Source organism: Haliotis rubra, unplaced genomic scaffold (assembly GCF_003918875.1).
Source record: "Haliotis rubra isolate DU_JTF1 unplaced genomic scaffold, ASM391887v1 Scf303, whole genome shotgun sequence".
Classification (NCBI taxonomy): Eukaryota; Metazoa; Mollusca; class Gastropoda; order Lepetellida; family Haliotidae; genus Haliotis; species Haliotis rubra.
Genome location: NW_025766973.1, coordinates 314,815 through 335,087, shown reverse-complemented (window position 1 = coordinate 335,087; position 20,273 = coordinate 314,815). Strand labels below are relative to the sequence as shown.

Sequence of the window (20,273 nt, the reverse complement as noted above, 5' to 3'; positions counted from 1 at the left end):
TACACCGGGTCTTCGGCGTGACGAACAAACGCTTTGATCACTAGGCTAACCGAACGTTCCTCATCTAAAACGAATAATTTGACACGAAAAAGTACGACTAAAGGAAATGTAAGCATGTACTGAAGTATCATAGCAATTCAAAGCGAAGCAAAGGGTCAGATTTATATATACTGAGAGAAACAAATAAAGGAACACAGGAAATTTCAAGCGTTCCTTTAATATTTTCCAGTTTTCATCACCAGCTTTGAATAGCACTGTTGGAGGAAATCTGAAAATAAATAAAGAAACACTGCCATAAAGTGTGTTCCCTTATTTGTTTCCCTCAGTATATATACAAGGCGATACACCAACCACAGGGTCGTGTCACGCTTAGAAACAGCGTTAGAAAGACATATAGGTATATAGACCTTACCCTAGTACTATATAAAAGGAAAGGGATGTAACGTCGGAACCACCCCCTCTTCAATCTAAGTTAGATTTCACCACGTACACTATTTTTAAGGCCCCGTCGAGGCCTGCGGATCAAAAGCAAGGTGATTTCCCTACAAAACGAGCTATAAATGGTCACAATCGGATCATTATTTCAAAAGTTATACGCCACGACTAACCGAAAACAGCTACCTCTGCAATTCCCAGGCCAAAATCATGGATCACCCAAGACAGCGAAAACTCACCTTTTAAATTCGTTTATTAATTCGAGCCACGTTGACAGCACCTATGTAGGGCTAGATTTGATCGGCAGCGGCATTCCACAGGTCTAAAAACTTATTGCAACATCTACAAATCATTTCCTCGACAGTAAGTAGGCATTTTCTCCAAAACCATCGGCAATCATACTCACTTGTCGGCCATAGATGGCCTTGACATTTAAGTGACCTGAGCAGTAAATTTGTAAGAATAATTTTAGAGGTTAAATAGTTATAAATATAATTTCCTAAAAATGAATAAATATCGCATGCATTTTTACAACCTCTAAAACTATTCTTAACAATTTACTGTTCCGTACATAATCCAAAATAAAGGATTATTGCAAAGTTCATATTTTGCGCCCATTAGCAAACAGTCAAAATCTTACGGTATATTATATTTTCAACAAATCGGATGGCCCAATTTCGTTTCTGCGGATCTGCTCAGGTCGCTTGAATGTCAAGGCCATCTATGGCCGACAAGTGAGTGTGATTGCCGATGGTTTGGGAGAAAATGTCTGTTTACTGTCGAGGAAATGATTTGTAGATGTTGTAATAGGTTTTTAGACCCGTGAATGCCGCTGCCGATCGAATCTAACCCTACCATAGGTGCTCAACGTAGCTCGAATTAATAAACGGGCAAAGATATTTTTTTCGCTTGTCTAAGTGATCCATGATTTCTGGCTTGGGAATCGCAGAGGTACTATTTTCGAGAAGTCATGGCGATAACTTTGAAATAATGACCGATATGACTTCATTTATAGCTCTACATTGCTGAAATCATCTCGCTTTGATCCGCAGTATCGACGGGGCCTCTTAAAAATAGTGTACGTGGTGAAATCTAACTTTAGATTGAAGAGGGGTGGTTCCTGTCGTTACATCCCTTTCCTTTATATAGTACTAGGGTGTAAGGTCTATACTCTATATGTCTTTCTTAACGCTGAATTTCTAAGCGGACACGATTCTGTATATTAACGAGATACTAACTAGTCTCTCTGGGAAGTGATGGAACTCCTTTATCAAGATATCTCTGGCAATGTTGGGGTCCATCACAATGATCATCGGAAGGCGACCAATAAATATCCTTGAAGACAACAGAAATTCATTTGGTACTTCATAGTGAGTGAGTGAGTGAGTGAGTGAGAGAACGAGTAGAATTTACGACCGTTTTGAATTATTTTTTCATCTCTAATTAAGGGCATTATGCAACTTGATTCTTGTGGAAATAGACAGACTGGTAGTCGTAAATGCACAAATAGAGGAATAATTAAACGGAATAAATGGCATTTTCAACAGGGCTGCATAGTCCGATTCAGTTAGAATTTAAACCTAAAGATATAAGACCGAAAGAGCGACATACCCGAATACTTTACCATACTTTTCCCACTCGTTGTTGGTCGGACGCTGTAACGAGAAATTATTTTGATCTTTGATACTTTATATTTTAAAACACAATATAATCATTTCCACGACATTTACCACCTCGTCACCACTTGCTTAGTTTCGTAACCTTCATTTGGCTTGTCCCGGAAATGACACGAGCTTATCACGGTGGCGAACGGATCAGCAACCACTTATAGCAAATAGTATTTAAAAGTGTAAACTGTTTGAGGGTATATTTATTTGCTCAATACGAAGCATCATGCTGAAACATTCAGGAAAAACTTTACTTTATATTCAGTTTTTGACAATGTTAAGGTGAGCTACGAACCTCTTTAGTGAGTGAGTTTTATTTTATGCCGCCTTTAGCAATATTTCACCAATATCAAGGCGGGGGACACCAGAAATGGGCTTCACACATTGTACCCATATGGGGAATCGAACCCGGGTCTTCGGCGTGACGAGAGAACGCTTTAACCACTAGGCAACCCCACCGCCCTTACTGTTCTTTAGGGCAGACAATAATGACAAAGATTACTTTTCAAAGACGGTCTAGTTGAGATTAAACTATGATCTCACCCTCAGAACAAACTGATGGAGGTTCCCGATATAAATCACAGGCTCCGGACCAGGAATACCAGCATCCTTGAACAAACGGTTCCTCTTCTTTCCATATCTGAACATAATGTAAGACACATGCAGATAACATGGTTAGGTATTGCCAAGTCAGTTGCAATATCATACTTCATTTTCGCAAAATGATTAGGACTTTTGAAATGAATATCCATGGAATATTAGCAACAGACTTGTTTTTCCATAAAAAAAATTAAAAATTATGATCTCTCTACTATTCTCTTTTTTCTTGAATCAAATGATATCACGGAATGAAATTGTGTTACAATAGAATAATTAGAAACTAGATCAGAAAAAATTGTTAAACTTTAAACAAGAAATTAGGTACATTCGATCCTTTATACTTGGAGGCCCTGAGGATAGAAATTTAGAGAACTATCGCCCCTAATTATAACACAATGCATTTATATTTCCAGATATATTTGTACTGACTTCCCCGTGACGCATACTACACTAAATAACACTAATCAAGCATTCACAACAACCCCTCCCGTCGTAGTAAGGACTTCCAACTGTCCAAATCATGTCTCCTCCTTATTTCTTCCGTATCTTTCATATCATACCCGTGAATTTCTGGGTTAGAATGAACCTTCAGTTACCAATGCTTGTCGTAAGAGGCGACTAACGGGATCGGGTGGTCAAGCTCGCTGGCTTGGTTGACACGTCATCGGTTCCCAAGATCGATGCTCATGCTGTTGATCACTGGATTGTCTGGTCCAGACTCGATTATTTACAGACCGCCGCCATATAGCTGGAATATTGCTGAGTGCGGCGTAAAAACTAAACTCACTCACTCACTCACTTTTTTATACAATAAAACGTGATTTTCATTTTTCTTTATTACAATGTTGCAAAAATATGAACACGACAAAAGAACGATAATGATTCTGTGCTGATCATACTCAAACAATCATGACCCGACAATTGACCCCGGGTATCTGCATAATCCATCAACATAATCCGTCAACAGATCCGTCAACAGATCCCAAAAGGTGTGGGATCTGTTTCAGTTAGTATCCAGCTGAGATCAAATGGCCAATTAAGCAAGGGGTAATTAAATATGTTTGTTTGTTTTGTAATTTTGATAACTGTATTAAAAATTCCTTCTTATTGATCATTAGAGAATTTGAGATTGAGAGCAACAATGCATCAATACCAAGCTGAGACGCCTCCTTCAGACCAGCGAGCACCAGATGCGGCGGCACCAGTTACTGCAGCTGTTCCAGATCCCCCAGTAGTTCACTCAGTTAAAATTCAATTTGTAGCAAAGGGTATGAATATAGTTCACTCAGATCAAATATAATTGTTAGCAAGTGGTATGATTATCAGTTTATCATGTGAAATATGTTCACCGGTGGTCATGAGATTGCTCTGATTGGCCCTGATTGGAGTGCTGGGTTAAGTTATGTCACAGCCAAAGCTGGGGTAAGCTCTGTGTCACTATATGTGATTTTTTAGAATAAAATTTCGGTTCTATTCTGTTCTGTTCAGTAAAAGGATTAGTAATATGTTTTGAGAAGATCACAGGAGATAGGAGTGTGTTGTTACTTTATGTACCCTGGAGTGACTCTGGGTCAGCTCAGTAATTGAATAGGGGTGGACAGCATGGCTCAGCTAATTAGTGTACTCATTGAGTCTGTCTTATGGGAGTTCTGTCTTTTGGGAGGTCTGTCTTTTGGGAGTGAACCACAAATTCACACTGACCCGTAATTGATAATCTCTTTTAATCCCCCTAGTAAGTTGGGTAAGTGGGAATTTATTCTGACAATTGTCAGTAAATCTTATTAAGTATTTATTCTGGCAATTGTATCAATCTCATTGTATTTACAGTGATATCAATAATGTACTTACATAAATCAGAAACAAAACCAATATCCACAGAATCCATGTTGGAGAGATGTCAACAAAGCCGAGTATCTCCATCAGGAAGTGTCTCCAGGAAACCAATCGGCTACTTAAACAACCCCGAGGAGACGGGTTGACGTACAGCGATGATTCACGAAGCCAAAACTGCAGCAGTGAACATTTGGCTGCGCCCTGTCGGGGTGGATTCCTGACCTACTGGTTTAACCTGGTTTATGTACCGAATGTTATCTGAGCGATAATATGGCTCGCAAGGTCGGGTCTGTGGGATTGTATCAAAAGGTTTTTAAGTATAGGTTAGATCAACTATACGTGATTAGACACTACAGTGTTTGTCTGTGGGAAACACCAAAAACCCCCAACAAAATACAACACCATGCTATCCGAGCAGCAATTGCTCGCCTAATCGGGACAAGGGGGGTGTTTCAAAACGTTTTACGTGTATTTAAGTTGTGCTATGGGCCCGTCAGAGTTCAGCCTGGTTTCCTGCCCTGGCGCTTCACTCACCCGGCTAGAACAGCTCGGTGTCGTGCCGGGAAGGCTAATATTTATTGTTCAGATATCCCGGGAAGGCTAAAATGTATATTTCGGATTTCCCGGGAGAGGTAATTTCCAAGGGAGTATGTTGATCTTTGCTTTATTTAGCGTCGCACGCACAACTAAGGTATTTCGGGAGACAAGGACAACAAGGAGAACGACAACAACGAAAAAATAGAAAGTTTGAAAGAGCGGTGTTACTACCCAAAAAACCCCAAGAAAAACACTGAGTATTAAGGGAAATTTGAATGGGAGGCCGAACTAAAAAGGTAAAAAATATGAAGTAGGTAAGGAGTAATAGAGATTTGGAATTTTAATATAGATATAGTGTAATATGTGGTTTAATATAGATATATATGTAATACAACCAAACCATATTTTAAAGCATATTTATTAAGTGAATAATATATGATAAACATATAAGGGAGAAGGGAGGACCGCCAAAGCTGAAGATACGGTGCCGGGAGGCATAATCCATGTCGGCAGTAGGTAGATTTCTTTTCAAATCATTGTTATAGTAGATTGTTTATCTTCTTCGCTTTTTTAAAACTTTAAGATGAAAGTAATTACAGGGGAATCACCATAAACGGCCGCTTGTCAAAACTCTTTACCTCGGTATTGACAGCGAGACTTGTGTCATGGTCTGGACCCGTGAAGATCCGGGGTAGAAAAGGTCTTCAGCAACCCATGCTTGCCACAAGAGGCGACTATGCTTGTCGTAAGAGGCGACTAACGGGAACGGGTGGTCTTGCTCCCTGACTTGGTTGACACATGTCATCGGTTCCCAATTGCGCAGATCGATGCTTATGCTGTTGATCACTGGATTGTCTGGTCCAGACTCGATTATTTACAGACCGCCACCATATAGCTGGAATATTGCTAAGTGCGGCGTAAAACTAAACTCACTCACTCACTGTTTCATGGTCTGAAAATAACAATATCATCCCTGATGCTCAGTTTGCTTTCAAAGCTGATTGTTCTACTGTGGACGCTGCATTTATACTACAAAACCTGATTTCTATGTACACCCAGGAAAAGAAGAAATTGTATTGTTGCTTTGTTGTTTTAGACAAAGCGTTTGACTCTGTTAATCATGACAGTCTATTTCTAAAGTTAAATCTGGTGGGCATCAGAAGTAGACTATGGAAAATTATCGTGTCTATGCATGACACTGTGAAATAATGTGTTAAAACAATGGTGAGTTACCTGGCTTCTTTCTATGCTCCCTGAGTATTAAACAAGGGGGAGTAATGTCTTTCTTATGATAGAAATTGGTAGATACAGTAATATTCCAAGACCGTATTTGTGATTATTGCAATCGCCAGGGTAATAAAATCTTTGTTGAAGATGAGTATCATTTTATCTTGATTTGTCCTAAATATTTACAGTTAAGAAAGTTATATATTAAAAGCTTCTATTGGGTTAGACCAAGTGATTATATGTTTATGCCACTGTTTAGATATTCCAATAAATCAAATCGAAACATGAGTCTCATTAACCAATTCAGACAATGAGCTACTTTTCAGCCGAATGTTCTCGTGTGAAAGTGAAAAGAGACACTACAAACAACTATGGTTACACTGAATTCAAATTCCTTGTTTCATAAGAAAATGGTATTTACAAATGAATGTTAATTTAAAACTTTAATAAAATCGTATTTCTATATTTTATGTCGAGGTTTAGGCAGAATGTCCTTAACAAAGACGTCACAGACTGCCCCTGTTTGATGAGGTCGTACAATGATTCACAATTCATCTGGCTCACTGGTTACAACTGTTATGTGTTTTTCGCGCGTATTCAATGTATTTCTGTAACGTACAATGTGATTGATATTCCGACCGAGCCTCGTTTTGAGATTTCCACGATTTCCGTTTGTCAGAGCACATTGTGCGACAGAGCACCCTGCACGACGTGTTTGCAAGGATTAGAAGGGGCGTAGTGTTGCATTATACAAGTGCTTAGATGTATCAAATAATACTGATTAATATTTATATATCCTGTTGAATGAATTGATCTCAAAATTCTGGACTGGTCATTGTACTAAGTTGCGCAATAGGACGGAACCCAGTCAGCAGGAAACGAGACTGTTGTGTAGTCAGTGTTTTGACTTGTGCCTTGCGAAACCTAGCTAAATACGTTAAACTCTCTAATGATTATTTTAAGAACTCAAACACAATGCGTATACATGGTTTACTCTCATAAGACCTACATCCCAAATTAACTACAGGGACTAATTAGGGATTAATTATCTGAGTAGAGGCACCTCCATGGCATGTAATGAGCACAGCCCAGAAGAAATACATGCTTAAAATCCTATTGACCAGTAATTATGTTGTTGTAAAGGTCATCTAATAACCAGAAAATAAAGGACAAGAGCGAAGGGTATGCTGTAGTCAGTGAATGTTTTTGTATTCATGTGATAGAAAAATACAAAACAAAACAAAAAACCAGCCAAGCTTAGTAAAGGCAAAGGTATATTGGAGTAAAGGCAAAGGTATATTGGAGTAAAGGCAAAGGTATATTGGAGTAAAGGCGAAATATAAACGAATGAGTTTTTAAGTTAAAATAGTATTGTTATAGACTGCAACCCAGGACCTCGATGCAGTTGGCTACTTATTGAAGCTGGGCTAAACTAGTTCTACATGGATCAGATTGATAGGTAATATGAAATAGATATATAAGACAAAATTTACATTTTGTGAAGGCAAACTATTTACTGATAAAACCAACATGAACTGCCGCAGCAAAAATGTTATATATGTTTTATTTGTTTTGTGTTGGGCAAATCCATTCAGCAGACGCAGGTGACAGCATGTAGTTAATCTGTGCACTGGACCATAACATGTGTTGTTTTAAGCTGTAGTTCTTATGGGAGGACACTGTGTGGGTTTTGAATCTCTCACAATTCATGGCATTACCCTTATTAAGTGCCATAAGCAATTTAAGTACTCGGGATTATTTATACCCAGGCACCGCAATCATTACGCTTTTTCAGATTGGCTTGTCGAAATTTTCGCGCATAACAAGCATAGGGACGGGGACGAGTTTTCCTTTATTAATGCATTAAACTTACTTGTGATTTGTGATGGCGGTGCTTTGGTTTGCTAACGCACTGACGAATGGAGATTTTCTTAATTTTCCTTTTAAATCATCCTCTACTACTTTAGACATTGATTCAAGTATATCGTTTGCCGTACTTGGTGAATCAAAATGAATTTCCCCCACCCTGCAATAGTTCCATGTCTAGTGTGCCATGTTCATGAATGAAAGTCACAAGACTTTTGGATTTTGACAGGGGAATGTTTTCACTTGAAAGTGGATGCACAGATTTCATTACAGCAACAGCTGCCCTGTCTTGTTTCTCTGACAAACACGATGGTGTCGTAGCCATGGCAGCGCGAACTTGGGGCCCAAACTAACATCTTGTTATCTTTTAGTTCCAAGTGTAGTTAGCGGGGTATTTTGAAAGTTTCTGCATTGGGAATTTCTTGTCATTCCATTTTGTTTGTCGTTTTCAGACACAACATGCAATTGGTGAAATCATCGTCTTTCACAATAACCAAGAACGGTACAAAGTATTCCACGTAGAATTGAACTTAAGAGGTTTATGTTTCTCACTGATTTTCTCCGATTCATTGCAACTCGCAGATGCAGTGACAGAATCTGACGATTTGTTATCAGCTGTTGGGCTAAAATCCCCACTGCCCGTGCTAAACATACAGGAAATCGTTTTTCTTTACATTTTGACAGCTTCAATGTTTTTGTCGGAGCCATGACGAAGCAATGATATGGACCAATCTGAGAGAGGCGAGTAGTTACGAATGAAATGAACGATTTGCAACGATTCCGTAGCTGCCGTTGGTTGACTGGAATACACTAAGCCAATCATATGTCAGAATGTATTTTCAGACCCAAGCAGGGTTTTCCACTTGCTTGTCAGTGAACTTCATTTACCAATGTCGGGATTTCGTTGTTAAAAAAGAAAAGGCTTTATACAATTTTACAGGATATGTGTTTGTGTGTGTCTTGTGTGTGTGTGTGTCCCTGTGTCTACCTGCCTCTGTGTGTGTGCCTGTGTGTGACTAATGTTTACTCCATCTAATGAACATAACCAAAGATTATGTGTGTGCGTGCGTGCGTGCGTGCGTGTGTGTAGGCCTATGTGTCTCAGTGTCTCAGTGTATATTGTGGCTACAACTAGGCCACTCCACCGCCCGTCTCTCTCTCTCTCTCTCTCTCTCTCTCTCTCTCTCTCTCTCTCTCTCTCTCTCTCTCTCTCTCTCTCTCATAATAATCTTAATAACTTCATAGGCCTCTCTTACTTTATTTACGGTATTGTCTTCTATTCTGCGGTCCTTTAGCTGGTGAATTGTCACTTTAAGTCGAACGCGTTGGCTAGTTCGAATACACTTGTATTGAGTCCCCTGTAATGTGTAAAATGTGTAGTTTTGTAGAGGTGAGGTGAAATTGGGTTTAACGTCGTGCTTGAGAATATTTCGCTCATATGACGACGTGCATGCGTGTGTATTTGTATGTGCGGCTGCTTGTACTAGCCCAGACTTAAGCTGGTTTTATAGTGCTAGCCCACTGAGATACCATGCCGCAGTGAAGCATGAATACCCCACTCAAACACATTATACTGACTCCGAGCCGAGCAGTCCTTGTTGTACCCATTAATGCCGAGCGCCAGGCAGGGACCGACATGTACCATATTTTAACGTCTTTTGGTATGACGCGGTCGGGGATCGAAGCCGCGACCTTCCGCTCTCCGGGCGGAGTTTTGTAGAGACTCTATGCATGTGTTCACAACGTAATAGGCAGCATGGTCTTTAACAACGATGATTTCAAACCTCTCTCAAATAATAATCAAAATAACTTCATGCATATGATTTTATTTACGATAACATTTAGAATTTAATTTGTCTAATAGTGTGTAATTAGCATTTAATGAGCAATAATAACACCCAATCCGTTTGTCTAGTTCAAGATGGTTGGAAAAAATAGTTGTAATGCCTTTCACTATATAGTATACAATTGAGAATAAAAGATCTTAATGTTTGCACATAATCCAAAATATAATCCCTCTATTGTGCACGGCGTACCGCCGTTGTTCTTATGCATCAATTACTTATCTTGACCCAACAGTTCACAGGTACATGAGACATTTCCTGATTATCTTCAAATTACAAAATGGATTTAGTTTACTGATCTGGACAGAAAGAGAAGCAGGATAAGGAGAGGGCTGCAGACGAAAAGTTTTCCGGCTGAACCTGTAAAAAAATATATTACGATAATTAGTCGAACAAGTTCATAAAAATAATCCTGGACTTTGACATATTATATGATAAAGAATATATTTGTTAGTATTAACCTCTTTGCTATTAATATATTTAATACAAAATTATCGTTATCTTCATTCAGAATTATACATGGATGATCAGGAAATATATCAGATATACCCTCGCAAGAGTGAGTGAGTGAGTGTGGTTTTACGCCGCGTTAAGAATATTTCAGTAATATCACAGCGGGGGATATCAGAAATGGGATTTACACATGTGGGGAATCGAACTTGGGCCTTTGGTGAGACGGGCGAACGCTTTAACCAATAGGCTACCCTCCACACACCCTGTCTCCATTCTGCTTTCCTCTCTCTTTCCTCTTCCTTTCGGCTAGTGAGTCAGAAGGAAGCTAGTTAAGACAGGGCAGTTATATAATGTACCAAAGTTACTCACCACAGCCTTGGGCATTCATTAACTTCTGTGCAGTGTCGAGTTTACTAGTAGCATAGGAATCTTCTCCACAGTCTTTGATCAATTTCTTAGCACAGTCAAGATATGCGTTGGCAGACCTAAGACAATACACTAATTGTTGACAAAATATAATTTTTAAGCGTTTGTTGTATTTTGTTATTTTGTGAAAACTGAAATTTTCAATAAAAGATCAACAATTTTAATCATTATTTGGTTACCTATGTATACTACCCTACCCCCAGTTGCAATTTGCAAAAGGTGACAGCTCTGTTCAAATTCCTCTTTGGTGTAAAACTGCATACAATTAAAACAATGGTACTTTTCAAGAAAGTAAACAATGTGATGAAATACGTACTGGCATAGTTCCTGGAGGTTTGAAAGGTTTTCCGCATTACTGAGAAACCTCTGCTGTTCTGAGTCACAGGCTGTTCCGTCGCATACCCCACCCACATTGATGCTGAGGGCTGTGATGAAAAAGACATATGCATACAGGTAACATTATGTAAAGACAAGATGTCGTCAGGCTATAGAGAACATCAAGCAGCTCCCAACGTCGTAAGACAATACAGAACGTCAAGCAGTTCCCAACGTCGTCACGCAATACACAAGATCAAGCAGTTCCCAACGTTGTCACGCAATACACAACGTCATGTAGTTCCCAACGTCGTCACGCAATACAGAACGTCAAACAGTTCCCAACGTCGTCACGCAATACACAACGTCATGTAGTTCCCAGTTCCCACACGTTAAGCGGTTCAACGTCGTCACGCAATACACAACGTCATGTAGTTCCCATCGTCGTCATGCAATACACAACGTCATGTAGTTCCCATCGTCGTCACGCAATACACAACGTCATGTAGTTCCCATCGTCGTCATGCAATACAGAACGTCAAACAGTTCCCAACGTCGTCACGCAATACACAACGTCATGTAGTTCCCATCGTCGTCATGCAATACAGAACGTCAAACAGTTCAGTTCCGCAATACACAACGTCAACGTCGTCATGCAATACACAACGTCATGTAGTTCCCATCGTCGTCATGCAATACACAACGTCATGTAGTTCCCAGTTCCCAACGTCAAACAGTCAACGCAATACAATACAAACGTCATGTAGTTCCCATCGTCGTCATGCAATACAGAACGTCAAACAGTTCCCAACGTCGTCACGCAATACACAACGTCATGTAGTTCCCATCGTCGTCATGCAATACAGAACGTCAAACAGTTCCCAACGTCGTCACGCAATACACAACGTCATGTAGTTCCCATCGTCGTCATGCAATACAGAACGTCAAACAGTTCCCAACGTCGTCACGCAATACATGTAACGTCAAACAGTTCCCAACGTCGTCACAACGCAATACAGAACGTCAAACACAACGTCAGTTCCCAACGTCGTCACGCAATACAAACGTCAGTTCCCAACGTCAGTCATGTAGTTCCCAGTTTACCATCGTCGTCATCGCAATACACAACGTCATGTAGTTCCCATCGTCGTCATGCAATACAGAACGTCAAACAGTTCCCAACGTCGTCACGCAATACACAACGTCATGTAGTTCCCATCGTCGTCATGCAATACAGAACGTCAAACAGTTCCCAACGTCGTCACGCAATACACAACGTCATGTAGTTCCCATCGTCGTCATGCAATACAGAACGTCAAACAGTTCCCAACGTCGTCACGCAATACACAACGTCATGTAGTTCCCATCGTCGTCATGCAATACACAACGTCATGTAGTTCCCAACGTCGTCATGCAATACACAACGTCATGTAGTTCCCATCGTCGTCATGCAATACAGAACGTCAAACAGTTCCCAACGTCGTCACGCAATACACAACGTCATGTAGTTCCCATCGTCGTCATGCAATACACAACGTCATGTAGTTCCCATCGTCGTCATGCAATACACAACGTTCCCAACGTCGTCATGCAATACACAACGTCATGTAGTTCCCATCGTCGTCATGCAATACACAACGTCATGTAGTTCCCAACGTCGTCATGCAATACACAACGTCATGTAGTTCCCATCGTCGTCATGCAATACACAACGTCAAACAGTTCCCAACGTCGTCACGCAATACACAACGTCATGTAGTTCCCATCGTCGTCATGCAATACAGAACATCAAGCAGTTCCAAACGTCGTCACGCAATACAGAACGTCACGTAGCATTGTAGATAGGGTTTCACCGAATACAATCTGCTTGTGAAGTTTTTAAATATCGTTTATCAAGAAATACTCTTAAAATCATGTATACATCTTTCATATTACTTTGGTTACTGCAGCCACATATGGAACAATTGTTCAATGAATCATCAAAAATAAAAATATGCTTTGAGAACTATAAGTGGGACAACATGCGTTACAATCCATAAACAATTGTTTAAAGAAACTGATTTCCTACCTCTAGCTGAAAGAAGGCGAGTACAACATTTTCCATTAAATGATACACAATAAAGCACCTAGCTATTTATTTAATATGCTTCCAGAATCTGTATCTCCGAATATTTCCTATGATTTGAGAAATTCAACAAATTTACAAAACGTTCTTTCAATAACAAACGTCTACAGTAACTCATTCCTACCAAGCACTGTAGAACTTTGGAACATTTTACTTAATTGAGATGATATTAAACAAATACAGTCTTCTAAATGTTTCACAGATAAAATCTCATACATCCCAGGTATTACATTTGCACATGATACAACTTTTGCAAGCAGATTCTGTCAAATTATGCACTGTAGACTTCGATTAGGATGTAGTGATCTGAACTCGCACAAAGTTAATCCTTTTATATCTAATGACCAATCTTGTTCTTGTGGTGCTGTTTGTGAAGATAATTTACATTATTTCTTTCAGTGTCCAAATTATGATAATTTAAAATGATATGCATTTTTATAGAAATGGATACAACCTCAAATCAGTCCTACATGGAAATATTGAAGCATCAGAAATTGAAAATTTGTAGATTGTTAAATGTGTTCATTGTTTTAGTGAAAAGTCTTTAAGAAGTAATGTACTGAAATAAAAATTAATGTAATACATAACTGTAAACCTATGAATTTGTTTCATTTGACCAAATTCAATATCATTTAATTATTTCTCAGTGTTACTGTTGATATGCCATATATATATACTTCTCTTCAAAGGTTTAGACTCACTATAGAAAGAGTATGAAAGTAGTTGAGCCATGTTATCTTAACGGAATATGTCATGATGTTCCCATCTTTTGCTGATTATGCTTGCAAATGGTCAAAGGTATTGTAGACCAAGCAGTCAAATTGAAAACATCACTGGCATGAGGTTACGCAACGAATAAACGCAATGGCTTTTTGTTCATTTTTTGGAACATTTCACCCCAAAACGTAGCTCAACTTGCATGAACAATGCCGGAATTTCCTTTATTTTCTGGATGCTAGATCCATGTAGATACAATTCAAGTTCATTTTGTTATGATGTGTTTCAAAGTATTGTTAAAAATCCATCTTTGTCACATTTACTATTAACCTTTGAGATATAGTGAACGATACATGTGAGTCTAAACTTTGAAGAGAAGTGTATGTATATAAAAAATGCCTTTGTATTGGAGCGGCTTTAAAATAAGCCTTTGGCATGTTTGCCAGTCCTGTTCATTATTTATATGAATATAATTTGTTTAAACCGAGCAGCAGGCAGCACCACGCTTAAACGTGTTAAACACGAGGAGGAGAGGAAATCGGCCCAATAACCTCTCCGTCAGACGCTCCAGCCTCTATATCAAGGAGGCAGCTACGTTTAAAACAAAGAGTTGCCTGCTATAGCAGAAAAGTTAATTAATTAGAAACTGGCGAAACTCAAAATTGTGTAAATGCCTCACAGGCTGGTTTTAAACATTAAAATCACATAAACCTCTAAAGCTGCACACAGGTCAATACGTACCCAACACCAATAGGGCAACTATCACCAGTTTAGGAAACATGCTGCTCTTCCAAAGGACAGACAGAATCTTGTGATAGAGCTTGAGCAACAGACGCTTTATGTTACGTTCAGGTTTGCGAAATTGTGTCCATTTGTACTGACCTGAACTATGATCTACAGAGCTCGTCGGTGCTAAAGTTCAGCCATCGACGTATATGCTTGTAATCTGATAATGATGTCATCTGGGATCAACCCGCATCAACCCGGTGGGCGTTTCTACACTCCTTGCGTTATTGAAACTGACGTTATTCATACGATAGATACCTTTTGCAAATTTATATTTTTTCAATGTTCCAAGACATGATTTACATGCCTCCATCAAGTTTGATTTGTCTATGACTTCATTTAATATTGGATTGTGATTGGATAATTAAAGTCACTCAGAGGTTTATAATCATGTTATATACCTCTGATTTTCCAAGACAGTATGTACTTAATAACGCTGTTATGGTAGAATGGAAATAAACATACTGTGTTGGAAAATCAGAGTTACATAACGAAATTATACTAGCTCTAAATTTGATTTAAAACCGAACGATTTGGACTATGACATACATCACTAAATATGTCAGACAACATGTTTAGCCAAATTAAATATATACTGGGCAAAAAAAGAAACGCATAGCTAAAATCTTTTTACAAAGTAATAGTTTTAAGATGAAGGCTTGAAATCAATATAAATGTCATTGCTAACTGTGAATATAGCCCTTACAATAATTAATTGCACACGAACACATCATTTGGTGAATTGTCGCCAAAATACAGCACCTTGAATTAAAACTGGGTGAAAAAGCTGTAAGCGTCTGTAGCAGCGCTACAGACTCCACAACTCTACGAGAGATCAACCGTGAACTAGTAGTCCAAGGGTCACAACTCCGGCGCAGCACCGCTTCATCAGCGCAACCTGCATCATACAGCAACACTGTTCCTGGGCCTCGTATACGACCAGTGCGACCATATACAGCGCCTGTTACAGCATGGGATACGACCAGTGCGACCATATACAGCACCTGTTACAGCATGGGATACGACCAGTGCGACCATATACAGCACCTGTTACAGCATGACCAATGCGACCATATACAGCACCTGTTACATATACGACCAATGCGACCATATACAGCACCTGTTACAGCATGGGATACGACCAATGCGACCATATACAGCACCTGTTACAGCATGGGATACGACCATATACAGCACCTGCAGACCATATACAGCACCTGTTACAGCATGGGATACGACCAATGCGACCATATACAGCACCTGTTACAGCATGGGATACGACCAATGCGACCATATACAGCACCTGTTACAGCATGGGATACGACCAATACGACCATATACAGCACCTGTTACAGCATGGGATACGACCAATGCGACCATATACAGCACCTGTTACAGCATGGGATACGACCAATGCGACCATATACAGCACCTGTTACAGCATGGGATACGACCAATGCGACCATATACAGCAGCACCTGTTACAGCATGGCATGGGATACGACCAGTGCGACCATATACAGCACCTGTTACAGCATGGGATACGACCAATGCGACCATATACAGCACCTGTTACAGCATGGGATACGACCAATGCGACCATATACAGCACCTGTTACAGCATGGGATACGACCAATGCGACCATATACAGCACCTGTTACAGCATGGGATACGACCAATGCGACCATATACAGCACCTGTTACAGCATGGGATACGACCAATGCGACCATATACAGCACCTGTTACAGCATGGGATACGACCATATACAGCACCGACCATATACAGCACCTGTTACAGCATGGGATACGACCAATGCGACCATATACAGCACCTGTTACAGCATGGGATACGACCAATGCGACCATATACAGCACCTGTTACAGCATGGGATACGACCAATGCGACCATATACAGCACCTGTTACAGCATGGGATACGACCAATGCGACCATATACAGCACCTGTTACAGCATGGGATACGACCAATGCGACCATATACAGCACCTGTTACAGCATGGGATACGACCAATGCGACCATATACAGCACCTGTTACAGCATGGGATACGACCAACAGCATGGGATACGACCATATACAGCACCTGTTACAGCATGGGATACGACCAGTGCGACCATATACAGCACCTGTTACAGCATGGGATACGACCAGTGAGAGACCATATACAGCACCTGTTACAGCATGGGATACGACCAATGCGACCATATACAGCACCTGTTACAGCATGAAATACGACCAAGCATGGAATACGACCAATATATACAGCACCTGTTACAGCATGGGATACGACCAGCATGCAGACCATCATCGTCGTGCACAGGAGCAGAACCGTGTTACCCTAGTGCATGGAGGAGGATCTGGTTTACGCAATGGTAGGATGCGTGTTTACAGACAATACACTTAGTGTGAAGTCGATAGATACGGCGGTGAAAGTGTCATGGCCATCCAAATCGCCGGATCTGCAACCCCATTGAACATTTGTGGGATCTGCTAGAGAGACGTGTACGACGCCAACACCCTCAGCCGTGAATGTGCATGTGAACAGCTGCGTCCTGGTGTAAAGTTTTGTTAAGAATTCTCCAATTTTCTCTGATGTTCATCATTTATTGAACTCATGAGAATAATCTTTTCAACGTTACGAATTTGTTTTACAATACATCAATTCGTGTGTAAACAGTACCTTTAAACAATATGAAATATTTTGCAAAATCTAGTTAAGAACAGTTGACTGAAGTACGTGGCTACATTTACACTAGTGAGTCTAAACTTTTGATGGGTAATATATATTGTACACGGACCGATGACCGACAAATGTGAAACATGCTTGGCTGATCTACAACTAACTGTTATACCCGTGATCCGGGTTACATCCGTAGTAAGAGGTTCAGGTGGTCAGACCTTGTTGACACATGTCACCGTATCCCAATTGGTGCTCAGATAAATGTTCATGATGTTAATCACTGGATTGTCTGGACCGTACCCGATTATTTTACAGATCGCAGCCATAAACAAACAAGCAAAAACTAACTGTTACGGTGGTCCATACGTGCATGAAACACCCACGTACAAGATACGCAAGTGTAAAGGTTCAAACAGAAGAGATTGCCATCTCCCATTGAGATATCGTTCGGTTTATCTTGTGATAGTGAGTGAGTGAATGTGTTGAAATTTAGTATTAACTGTATTTCGTAAGTTTGATATATCATCTGATCATGACTACCACAAAGTAAACCTATAGTGATATCTCGATAGGACTTGTCAATCTCGTTCGTTTGAGCCTTAACGTGGGCTCATTGTCACTCAGTGGGGGAATTATCATTTAAAGCCGAACGCGTTGGCTAGTTCGAATACACTTGTAGTGTCAGTTTGTATATAGTATGGAATCCTGGAAGGGATTATTGTTGTCGCATTGTCGCGTTGTCGCCCTCTCAAATACAAGCAAAGAGAGGCAAAATTAACCAAAACGCGACACGCGACATCGCGACATTTGGGCGAAATGTCGCGTTGTCGCGTTTTGGTTATTTTTGCCTCATTTTACTTGTTTTTCAGGGGGCGACAATGCGACAACGCGACAATGTCTCGGATTCCATAATATAGTATATAATTGAATATATAATATCTTTATGTTTGCACATAATCCAAAATATAAACCCTGTATGCAGAGACTCTATGCATGTGTTCACAACATAACAGGGAGCATGGTCTTTAACAACGATGATTTCAAAAAGAGGGATTGTTTGAGTAGCCACATAAACGTATGGAGGAAACACGTACACACGTTCATTGAAACATGCTACGGGATGAAGATCCCTTGATTGTGAAGGTACAATGTGGTCTTGCTGGAAAAGAAGGGGGAGGATGATGTTCAGCTTGTATAACAATATCCACAAGATAATGAAACATGACGAGTTTGCCTCCTACGCGATACAACTTTATCTCCAGGGAGCGATGACAGTTACAGATAATCTGTAATCGGAAGATAAAGATGAAACGCGTAAGAGGCAAGTTCGGGCCGTGTCAATATTTACATTATTGCAGAAATATAAATTATATTACATTAAATTTTCTCTGTTTTCTGCAAGACAATTATTTACAAAAACATCCTACCGCTGGTAATGACGCCGTAGTGTATGCTCCCAGTATGCTTATCGTGGGAGTGGGGTAGACCGTGATGATCATGGCTGCAGCAGTTGGTCATCGTTCCGCGTCAGGGTGGGTTTGATGTTTGTTTTGATTGTTTTGTTCTTTAACGCCACACTCAGCAATATTCCAGCTGTATAGTAATTATTATAAGCATATATAAATAGGTACACTAACAAGACAAGACAGTCCAGTGATCAACAACATGAGCATCGATCTATACAATTGGGATTCGATGACGTGTCAACCACGTCAGCGAGCATTTGCGCATGTATTAGCTCTAGAATTGCCACAGTTATCCAAGTAGGATTGTATCGTCTAAGGAACCATAACTGATCTAATGAGCCATTCGCAGTTTCACTGTGCTAGAGTTGGTACTTAGACATTCATGTGTGTGTGTGTGTGTGTGTGTGTACTAGGCACATAAAGAAACTGCATACAAAAATTAAAATAGAGATTTATCAAACCTGTGTAGACACATAAGGATGTAAACTCAGAGATTAGTGACATGTATCCAACATGCATGCCCGTGCCACGTTCCGTGACGTCAGTGGGTTCGTCCTTGAGACGTGCAATACGTTGTTGCACGTGCATTCCGGGAACGAGAAACAGAGCAAATGAATGCCACACAATACTGTCACTTTGGAAAGCTCAACCCCTGCGGTTGAAACGCATAGCATGCCAAGGCTAACGTCTGCACAACGTCATGAGGCCATTGGGATGGTCCGTGGGGGAATGTCTCAACGACACGTAGCTGCACATTTCCACTGCCACCGAAACACCATTTCTGCATTGGTGAGACGCTACCAGAACACAAATGACGTCATCGATCGGCCACGTTCTGGACGTCCACGTGTAACAACGCCAAGACAGGACAGATGGATAAGGGTGACCCATCTTCGCCACAGGTTTCAGACTGCAGTGATGACTGCCCGAACCATCCCAGGACTTCGCCGTATCCACCCCAACACAGTTCGACAACGTTTACGTCATCACGGGATTAGACCACGACGTCCCTCCATACGGCCTATCCTGACACAACGTCATCGACAAGCTCGCCGAATGTGGTGCCGAAATCATGTCCGCAGACCCTTGTTTTGATGGAGAAATGTTGTTTTTGCAGATGAGTCCAGGTTTAACATTTCCCATAGTGATGGACGTCAACGTGCCTATAGACGCGTGGGAGAACGTTATGCACAGGCCTGTGTCTTGGAGGGGAATCGCTTTGGTGGTGGTTCCGTGATGATTTGGGTGGAATAACAGCACGCAGAAGAACACCTTTG

The 20,273-nt window shown here is 40.5% G+C and overlaps 2 protein-coding genes and 1 long non-coding RNA gene across 5 annotated transcripts in view; 1 reads left to right on the top strand and 2 right to left on the bottom strand.

The window, feature by feature from the left end:
- The window catches only part of LOC124282777 (cytochrome P450 3A24-like), a 113,012-nt gene that overhangs the window by 15,248 nt on the left and 77,491 nt on the right, over positions 1-20,273 (bottom strand). For both annotated transcript variants that reach the window (XM_046718805.1, XM_046718806.1), the window contains exon 4: positions 1,674-1,770. In XM_046718805.1, coding sequence (XP_046574761.1) covers positions 1,674-1,770 — 97 coding nt within the window. The remainder of the gene's footprint in view (positions 1-1,673; positions 1,771-20,273) is intronic.
- LOC124282787 lies at positions 7,000-19,368 on the top strand. 2 transcript variants are annotated; one of them, XR_006900239.1, is made up of 4 exons: positions 7,000-7,010; positions 11,274-11,281; positions 13,624-13,626; positions 19,269-19,368. It is a non-coding gene; the product is annotated as an uncharacterized LOC124282787 (long non-coding RNA). The 2 variants fall into 2 exon arrangements; XR_006900238.1 differs by lacking the exon at positions 13,624-13,626 and adding an exon at positions 13,357-13,361 and having other exon boundaries at positions 19,251-19,368.
- Positions 9,976-14,928, bottom strand: LOC124282782. Its single transcript, XM_046718813.1, has 4 exons — positions 14,787-14,928; positions 11,205-11,313; positions 10,832-10,947; positions 9,976-10,369 (listed from the first exon to the last, which is right to left on the bottom strand). Exons 1-4 carry the CDS (start codon positions 14,824-14,826, stop codon positions 10,296-10,298), a joined length of 339 nt encoding a protein of 112 aa, XP_046574769.1. The 5' UTR covers positions 14,827-14,928; the 3' UTR covers positions 9,976-10,295.